The sequence below is a fragment of the Sinocyclocheilus rhinocerous genome, unplaced genomic scaffold (genome assembly GCF_001515625.1).
Source record: "Sinocyclocheilus rhinocerous isolate Xijiao unplaced genomic scaffold, SAMN03320098_v1.1 scaffold3386, whole genome shotgun sequence".
In the NCBI taxonomy this organism is placed as follows: Eukaryota; Metazoa; Chordata; class Actinopteri; order Cypriniformes; family Cyprinidae; genus Sinocyclocheilus; species Sinocyclocheilus rhinocerous.
The window spans coordinates 12838-23111 of NW_015666204.1; the positions used below are offsets into that span (position 1 = coordinate 12838).

At 36.6% G+C, this 10274-nt stretch overlaps 1 protein-coding gene across 1 annotated transcript; it reads right to left on the bottom strand.

The window, feature by feature from the left end:
• Positions 1–1240: 1240 nt before the first annotated feature.
• LOC107732181 (homeodomain-interacting protein kinase 3-like) lies at positions 1241–8622 on the bottom strand. The gene is made up of 8 exons (XM_016543457.1): positions 8472–8622; positions 8208–8326; positions 7950–8111; positions 7655–7799; positions 6619–6770; positions 4756–4902; positions 4393–4658; positions 1241–1413 (listed from the first exon to the last, which is right to left on the bottom strand). Exons 1-8 carry the CDS (start codon positions 8547–8549, stop codon positions 1256–1258), a joined length of 1227 nt encoding a protein of 408 aa, XP_016398943.1. The 5' UTR covers positions 8550–8622; the 3' UTR covers positions 1241–1255.
• Between the last annotated feature and the right edge of the window lie 1652 nt (positions 8623–10274).

A 10274-nucleotide genomic window follows, 5' to 3' on the forward strand; every position in this document is an offset into this window, starting at 1 on the left:
TCAACACCGGTCTAAAGGAGACTTAACACTGAGGAGCTACGGGAAAATACGGACAGGTAACACCAGGTCTCCACAAGGGGGACTCGCACGCACACTGGAGACAGCGATGGCTTGAACGAGAGTCTAATACGCACGTCAGAAGGCAATATCGAAAAAATAGCATAGGGGATCCCTCCGCCGAGGGTCTCGCGACTAGGGATTTTGTTGTATCAAATGTGCAAAAACACATTAAAAGTGAGTTTTTGTGTTTTGTGTCCACTCGCTCACTCACGCATTCGTTTGTTTTATTCTCCATGATATCTATAAAGTTCGATTTGCATCATCATCATCACTGTTGTCAAACTTCATAAGAAAAGAAACATGTGGCGGCTCAGTACCGGCTGCGTGCGCGCGGCTGCCGCGGGCTCCAGCTCAGATGTATGGGTACTGACTGAGTTTGCTGGGGCTGAGGGGGAAGCCTGCGTAGACGGGTGACGCCACATAGGAGTGCTCGAGATCGTTGTTTTACCTTTTTTCGTAAAGGGCATTTGACTTTCTTTATACATTCCTTTGTACATATTTCTGCCTACATCACGCATGGCCTTTCCAACGTGACTACATAATGCGTGAGGTCGAGCTAGTGCAAGACGAGCATTTGTGGTTGAAAGGTATATAAATTTATCTTTTTTTTAGAAAATGACCGGTCTTTTCGCTACATAGGACCCTTATTCCTCAGCTGGGATCATGTAGAGCCCTTTGAAGCTGCATTGAAACTGCAATTTGGACCTTCAACCCATTGGCTCCCACTGAAGTCCACTATATGGAGAAAAATCCTGGAATGTTTTCCTCAAAAACCTTCATTTCTTTTCGACTGAAGAAAGAAAGATATGAACATCTCGGATGACATGGGGGTGAGTACATCATTGAAATGTTTATTCTGAACTAATCCTTTAAATAGCAACTGAAAGACCTTATGAACTGCCCAGTCTCAACGTATTTCCTATTTAAAATCACAATAATTTGGAAGTAGTGACAAATTTTTTCTTTTTCTTTTGATGGATATCCAAGTGTAAACAGAAGGGGACTAAAACAATCAAAAAAAAAAAAACCAACTAAATGTAAAACATGCATTTACAAAAATTATAGGGTGACATTTCCTTTTTTTCTTTCTTTCTTTCTTTTTTTAATAGACCAATAGCCTTTAGTTAACACCATAATCTATGAATTGCTACCTGCTAGTTGGTAGCATTTCTCTACATATACAATTTGGACAGTATTACAGAGAAAAGGCAAAATGACATACCTGGCCAAAGCCTGGCGGCTGTGGCTGGAATGAAGAGCTCAGTTTCTGCTGGCGGGGCAGCGTGGGTGTGGAAAGGTGGCTCAGTCGTCCTGGGCCGTAGCGACCTCTGGGCTGGCAGGAGGATTCTAAGACTGAAGAAAGTAGAAAAGACCAAAAAGTGAGTGATCATTAAATAAAATGCCTAAAAAAGATGATTAAACTTAAATGCAAAACTTCAGCTTATATAAATTAACATTTGCAGTTTGGCACAAGAACTGCAGCTTGTACGAACTGAATCGGCTGCCAGTATTCACTGACGTTCTGTTCAAAAGAAAATGAAGTAAACATCAAAACCAAAAAGTTTGAACTGCGAGGTTGAAAAACGTATAAAACAAACTTAGATAGCAATGTATCTAAAACATAAACTCTCCTCAAACTTTCCATGGACACCCCAAAACAAACAGGTTGCCTGGGTAAAGTGCCATGAGAAGCATCTTAAAGAGTTTACCGCTCCAGCAATATTTCTTTCATAGCATGCGTCGAAAACAAAGCATTGGCTCCACGTAGGAAACAGGACAGATATGCTTTGGTACGAAAGGGGGAGGCCGGGGAAATATTTTCCCCAAAAAAAAGTAAATAAATTTAGGGCAGTCAACACGCAGAGTAAAAACGAAGACGGGAATGAAGAGATCAGGTATGGGAGAGGAAGCTCAAACTGAAAGGGTCTCACTCAACACTGGGATGTCGCGCACAAGACACTGGGTCGCAGTGCACGCTATACCCATAATCACCTGTGATAGCCTCTGTGACAACTTCCTGTTTCTCTCCTATGACCTGTAAAGTAGACATTGGCTGTGACCACACTAAAAAAAATTGGCTGTGCAGAAGGAACTGTGTATTGATGGCCCAATTTGAGACTGGGGGGAAAAAATCCATTTAGAGAAACCAGTCTGTATAGAACACAAACAGCAGTTTCACAAAACTAGATCTGAACGAGCAGCAACTGTCAAAAGGTACAGGACGAAGCAAGTCAAGTTTATGTTTTCACTATGTAGCTATGTAAAATCTGAGCTGTGGATGTAAATGAAATGCAAATAGTGTTTCATGAAACAGTTGTACATTAACCTACACAAGACATTAAAGGAACATTCTGGGTTTGACAAAAGTAGTTTAGCTCTTCAAACTGTTTTTTGTCATTTTATCTATTTAGCACAGCATCACACTAGCATACACGTTAAAACACGTTTTTGAAAATATAGCTGTGACACTTAAATATGTTCTATCACAAAAAAGGGGAAGAAAGCACTAGTTTTTGCAAATTTATACTCCAAACTCATGTCATGTAAAGCCATTAAAATATACAAGAAGAATAAGAAATCAATACTATTATAAAAGGAAATTAAAACTATTATTCAGCAAGGATCCATTAAATTAGGGCTGCACAATAAATCAGATGTGATTGTCATGCGCATCTCGTCAGTAAAGCCGGTTCTGTGATTAGTAGTAAATCTCCATCACATGCTTTTAGATGGAGCGGAATTTAATACACAGATTAGTAAATGGAGATTTACTACTAATCACAGAACCGGCTTTACTGACGAGATGCGCATGACAAGCACATGCAATTTATCGCGCATCTCTACATTAAACTGATGTTACAAATGTTAAGGTACAAATGTTACAAATGATTTATATTAGGGCTGGACGATTAATGGGAAAGTAATCAAAACCGAAATTCAGAACCTCTAACCGATGTAATTTTCCCATGTCGGTTATTTCGTTTTTTTTTAATCATTTTAATACTTTCCTCTTAAAAACATACTACCGTGTGTATAGTCGGCGCTATACGGATGCTATACATGTATGACCGTTGCGCTCACATCTTTTGCAGCATCTCGCACGTGAGTGGCATGTTAAATGAAATTTAACTTTTACACGCAACACCACTCATCAATGTCAGTTCCAACACAGTGGACCAATCAGAAGACCGCAGAGGCGGGGCAAGCATTGCGAACATGTTTACAGTAGTAGGTTGGCATGGCAAATTTTGTATTTGACAGCAACACGGCGTAGTAGGCATTCTGCGCTGCGCTTATTTTTGAACCATTCTTGAGTGCTGCGTTTCGCAGTTTTAGATGCAAAGACGTGTTCTGTGTGAATGGCCAATAAGAACATAAGAGTAAATACTTATAGAGTGACAGGATAAGATCAATGAGATGGGGCCCTGTTCTTTCTCTTAATCAGCAGTGTTCTATTTACATTCATTATTTAAAACATTTGTTTTCAGGAGATGCACGTTATTATTTTCTACTTTTCACATTGCATTATTTAAATAAATAATATTAATTTACAAGAGGTACAAGTTATTTTCTACTTTTTGCATGACAGTATTTAAAATGTATTTTGTTTGCAAGAGACGCTGGTTATTTTCTACTTTTGACATGGCAACATTTATTTTGTTTGCAAAACAAAATTTTGTTTGTTTTTTGTTTGTTTTTTATTTTAGGAAACTTTTCTTTTACAATAAAACTGAAATGTGACTTTTTCAAGCAGTGTGTGCTTTGATTTCAATTGTTTGAAATATTCAACAAATAACCATAAATAGTTTGTTTCCTTCAATTATTTTAAAAACACAAAAGATAAGAAATGCACTCTTTCATTAGAAAAAAATATCCCACCTTTAATAGCGGAGTATATTTACAGTACAAACCTTTAATGAACTATGAGGGCAAAAATATAAAAAAATAAAATAAAAAAATAAAATAATTGTTTATTAAATGTAATTGAGGTAAAGTGTTCAATTAATCGATTTTGATTTTAGGATTTTAACTTTCTATTCATCAAAATCTTGAAAAAAAAAAAATAAATGATCAGAAATATTATCCACATAAATATTAAGCAGTACAACTGTTTTCAACATTGATGATGATAAATGTTTCTTGAACACCAAATCAGCATGTTAGAATTATTTATGAAAAACAAATTAAAATGATTTTTCTTAGTACAAAACAGCCTGTATCAAACCCAGAACGTTATTTTAAGAAAACATCGAAGCACCAACAACTGCTCAACTTCCATTAGAATCTTTCACATGTTTCCGATAACCTACAACTAGACTTATTCTTCCATACCTGTGCCGATTGTGAGCTGCTCATTGTTGGGGTGATGGTTATTGTTCAGCACTCTCATGGGCGGCACCACCACGGTCCTCACCGCAGGTTTATTCAGCACTGTGTTGGGGTGTCCACGCCTGGCCTGGGGTTTCTGGTTCTGGTTTTGATTGGTCAGGAAGCGTCTTTCAGGGAAGGGGCTGTCGTGGGGCCCTAGGGAGGAGTCTGAAGGGGGTGAGCCGTCTACTGTTTCACACCCACTTTCATGGCCGTCATCTTCTGATATACTACAGTAAGTCACAGAAGAAAACAACCCGCATCAAAATACATATAGACTCAACCTCACCTCACAGTTCTACATGTTTTAAAAATAAAATACAGCACCTGCTGGGTCTTTTGCATGGCGAGGGGCTGGATTGTGCCGAGGCTGAGGAGCTGGTGCTCAGACTGCTATCAGGACTGCTGAGGGAACACACTCGCTCCATGTTCAGAGAGCCTGTGCATGCCTCACACTCCGGACTGCCCTTACACCTGTCAAAGAACACACGCAACTCAATTTAGCTACGAGAGCCATTTGTATGCAAGCTAAACAGAATCTGACATTTTTGTCAACAACTGACAGCATTTTTTTGTAGCATATTGTTTATTTCCCTGAAATCTACTTGGTCAGAAAGTCATAAATGTACCCTCTCTCACTGACCCTCAGAATTAAAGAGGGTGCTACTGCACCTTTAAGAGTTCTATATGCAAATGACCTCAGTTATGATTAATATCAGTGATAATCAGTTTGTGAGTGAAATAAGTCACACCACTTCTGCCAGGTTGCTGAATATTTACAGTAGCATTTTTGTTTGTTTTTTAGGGAAGGCAAATAATACTTTTATCCAGCAATGATGCATTAAATTGATCTAAAATATAGAAAATTGTAAAGAAATTGATAAATGTTACAAAAGATTCTCATTTCAAATAAATGCTGTTCTTTTGATATGGCTCTATGATTTTAGTCAATTAATTAAAGATGCTTTTGATTATTAAAATAGTTAAACCATTAAAATGGAATCCAGAAAAATAAAATGGAAAACAGAATTTGGAATTCAGAATTTCATAGGGCCCTAAAAATGTATTTTTTGTTAAACTTTTAATAAATTGCTCTTAAATGGTGAAAGTTTCATTATCTCCGTTAATTAAACATGCTTTTGGATTAATAAAATTAGGGATGCACGATATTAGATTTTTGCCGATATTTTTCAACTCTTTTTGGCCGATAGCCGATGCCGAAATATTTTCTTTTGTTTGGAAACAACACCAAGTCTCTCCTGTGAAGAAAATTATAAGCACATTATTTTTAATTTTGGTTAGTTTTTAACAAGAACTTATTTGTTAGAATTAAATAAACAATAATGAAGTTCTTTTATGACAGTACATTGAAGCTTTGAAAATAACTATAAATAAACCCGGGGGGAGGCTGTCGCTGCACGTGCTATTACTGTTTACTCTATCATACATCGCACGCATCATTCTGTACATGCATTCTCAGTTTAAATGCAGCGATCCAAAACAGTGAATCGAATCACTATTCAGGCAAAACTTTGCTTCAAAAATGAGTCACACTGCTGACGTGATCTAATCGCTAGCACACCCTGAGCATATGTGAGTTAACCTATTCCTCTTATCGGCAAAACATATCGGCATAATTTTTCATATCGGGCCGATGCCGATATGTACATTCAAAGCCATTATCGGCAGATTCCGATATCAGTCCGATAATATCGTGCATCCCTAAATAAAATGCAATTTAACCATTAAAACAGAGTCTAGAGAAATAAAAATGGAAAAGAAAAAAAAAACGGAACTCAGAAAAAATCAAATGGAACAAACGTAATTTGGAAAAAATTTAAATGGATTTCATACGGCCTTAATCTGAACTTTCTATTTGTGTAAAAAATTTTATCACCGTGTATCTCGATTTCCACAAAAATATTAAGCAGCACAACTGTTTTCAACATTGATAATCATAAGAAATGTTTCTTGATCAGCAAATCAGCATATCAGAATGTGACACTGAAGACTGGAGTAACGATGCTGAAAATTCAGCTTTGCCATCACAGGAATAGATTACACTTTATAAAATATTATAATAGAAAATAGTAATTTTGAATAGTAATAACATTTCACAATATTACTGTATTTTTTACTGTATAAAAACAAAAAACAGTAAAACTTGTGCATAATGAATGTTCAACTCACTTGTTAAGGGAGCACCTCTGTGCTTGTTCCTCTTCATCTGTGCCGCTGCTTATGCTAATGACGCTTACTACCGGGCTGGGCGACTCTCTGATAATAACAGACTCTCGCTGCTGATTGGCCACCGCCGCCTTACAGGAACTCTCCTCATCCACCTGCCTGTACATGCATTCTCAGTTTAAATGCAGCGATCCAAAACAGTGAATCGAATCACTATTCAGGCAAAACTTTGCTTCAAAAATGAGTCACACTGCTGACGTGATCTAATCGCTAGCACACCCTGAGCATATGTGAGTTAACCTATTCCTCTTATCGGCAAAACATATCGGCATAATTTTTCATATCGGGCCGATGCCGATATGTACATTCAAAGCCATTATCGGCAGATTCCGATATCAGTCCGATAATATCGTGCATCCCTAAATAAAATGCAATTTAACCATTAAAACAGAGTCTAGAGAAATAAAAATGGAAAAGAAAAAAAAAACGGAACTCAGAAAAAATCAAATGGAACAAACGTAATTTGGAAAAAATTTAAATGGATTTCATACGGCCTTAATCTGAACTTTCTATTTGTGTAAAAAAATTTATCACCGTGTATCTCGATTTCCACAAAAATATTAAGCAGCACAACTGTTTTCAACATTGATAATCATAAGAAATGTTTCTTGATCAGCAAATCAGCATATCAGAATGTGACACTGAAGACTGGAGTAACGATGCTGAAAATTCAGCTTTGCCATCACAGTAATAGATTACACTTTATAAAATATTATAATAGAAAATAGTAATTTTGAATAGTAATAACATTTCACAATATTACTGTATTTTTTACTGTATAAAAACAAAAAACAGTAAAACTTGTGCATAATGAATGTTCAACTCACTTGTTAAGGGAGCACCTCTGTGCTTGTTCCTCTTCATCTGTGCCGCTGCTTATGCTAATGACGCTTACTACCGGGCTGGGCGACTCTCTGATAATAACAGACTCTCGCTGCTGATTGGCCACCGCCGCCTTACAGGAACTCTCCTCATCCACCTGCTCCGTTTCCGGTTTCACCTGGGCCTGCACCTCTCTGTCAGGAGAGCTCGACTGTGGCTCCGCACTCGCCATCCTGTCCGCCATCTTTGGTGACGGACACACTGAGGGCTGTGTGTCCGTGTTGTGCGAGACATTCATACTCCTAAAAAGCAGCACAAATGATAATAATCAGCTCAACTTTGCCTTTCGGTGAAACAGAGTAAAAACCCAAATGAGCAGCCTAACAAGAATATCATAAGGTTCGAATGGAGGGGTTTTGAGGCCCTGCCAATGACTGTAGGCTGTTGCTCACCTGTTCTGACTGGGTTTGTTCCTCTTGTTGGATGCAGGCTGAGGCCAGACCACATGAGCAATGCCAATGTTTATAGGCTGATGGGCTGACACAGCCATTTGGTTGGGAACAATAAGCTGGGGCATCACCGAACCGTAATGGCTGCTGTGTGGCCGCACTTTCCTTTAACAGATAAAAAAACAACACATTTTACGTCACCGAAATGCGGTGGTGTCAGCACATGATATTTGAGGTGCGGCTCCTTCTTGATCTTCTTACCCCCAATCTCCTCGCCTCTGCGGTCCAACAACTGTATCAGATGCCAAGCTCTTAGCAGGTGGCGGGACCTGCTGCCAAGCTGGCACCAGGATCTGTGGAGTTCTGTTGGACCAAGGCTGCTGAAAGGTCAAAAAAGGACAATACTGAACCCTTGTAATGTATCTGGCTTCGAGTTTAATATCGAAACTGGTATGTCAACGTGGATAACAACCCTCGGCTGTTTTCCATTATTTTTCCACATTATCTTGTGAAATGAGGACTTACTTGTGCTATAACTCCTGGTCTCAAGGGTAAAGGCTGGATAGCTGGGGCTTGGGTCACCAGAGAAAGAGTGTTCTCCATTCTAACCGAATATCCTCCTGGCTGATTTGGGTTTGAAGGGATTCCTGTAGAGTCAAACAATAAAATCAGCTCCACACAATATTTATTACATTGAAAATCAATAGTAATGCTCAATTTAAATTAGGGCTGCAACATTAATTTAAATAAATTCTAAATTTGCAATATGGATGTCACTTATAACATATCCACAAAAGAGAAGTTTTAAGATCTCCCTACTAGGGATGGGTACCGAAACCCGGTATTTAATCGGTCCCGGGGCTAAATTATGAAAGACCGGAGTATTCATTACTAAAAATGACTAAAAAGTTTTTTTTTTAGCTATCATAATAATAACAGTAAATTAACAATAACTGTTATTTTATTTTACAGTACAATTAATATGATCATAATCATTATTATTTTATAATCATATCGATTCTTCTATAATCATATAAGCATTTAATATTGTTTAATATTTTAATTTAGTAGTAACAGTAGTAGTAATTATAATAATAACAACAACAATCGATACCCATCCCTACTCCCTACGGTTTCCACTATTATAAAAGCTTGATGGTTGTACTGTAAAATGAAACTATTATATTAATATTTTTTCTTAAATACTGTATTATAATTTTTTTAATTTTACAGTGAAATATTAGCAATACTTCTCATTACTAAAAATGACTAAAAAGTCTTTTTTTTTTTAGCTATCATAATAATAACAGTAAATTAACAATAATTGTTATTTTATTTTACAGTACAATTAATATGATCAATCATTATTATTTTATAATCATATCGATTCTTCTATAATCATATAAGCATTTAATATTGTTTAATATTTTAATTTAGTAGTAACAGTAGTAGTAATTATAATAATAACAACAACAACAACAACAATTATTATTTTTACAGGAAATTTTTTTTTTTGATCATAATCATGATTATTTTATAATCATATTGATTTATATAATCCCAACCTTTTTAGGCCAAATTGTGCAGCCCTACAACAAATATTGTAATTCCAATATAATTACAGTATTGTACATAAATGATCATTATTGTTATTAATAATAAAATGAATACTTATAAAAAAACACCATTAATATTAACTAAAATATAATAACTTAATCATATATTATTTATAATTAAAATCGTTATTATTCTATATAATAATGCTGTAAAAGTGTATATTATTATTATTATTATTAACCATAACATATAGTATTAATAATAATAATAATAATAAAAATAATAGTAACTCCTCAAAAAAAAATTTCCTCATGATGATGTATAACATATATAATAACTCGGTCCTGGAGGGCCGGTGTCATGCAGTTTAGCTCCAACCCCAATTAGACACACCTGAACCAGCTAATCAAGCTCTTTCTAGGCATACTAGAAACTTCCTGGCAGGTGTGTTGAGGCAAGTTGGAGCTAAACTCTGCAGGACATCGGCCCTCCAGGACCGAATTTGTGCAGCCCTGAAGTATAACAAGCATTTGCAAGCAAAAACATACATGTCCAATGTCATCTAGACAGCTGAAAATGTACTTCCTCGCCTCCTTGGACTTCAGTCCTGTTTCTTTCTCATGTTCTTCAGTCGTCTGCAGAAACAGGAAGCGCGTTTGAAGTCATTACATAAGAACTTTACATCAAAACTTTATGCAGAGCAGACAGTAACTCGATCCAGAGAGCTATGCTGTAAATTTATGACAGCAATGTCTGGTAAAGTGGACGATA

Excerpts from the sequence above, each read along its gene's own strand:
- LOC107732181 (XM_016543457.1), bottom strand. The coding sequence starts at position 8,549 with ATGGAGAACACTCTTTCTCTGGTGACCCAAGCCCCAGCTATCCAGCCT. Across the intron at positions 8,112-8,207 it reads CAGAGGCGAGGAGATTGGGG|GAAAGTGCGGCCACACAGCA; the intron begins GTAAGAAGATCA and ends TATCTGTTAAAG. Across the intron at positions 1,414-4,392 it reads GCAGCTCACAATCGGCACAG|TCTTAGAATCCTCCTGCCAG; the intron begins GTATGGAAGAAT and ends TACTTTCTTCAG.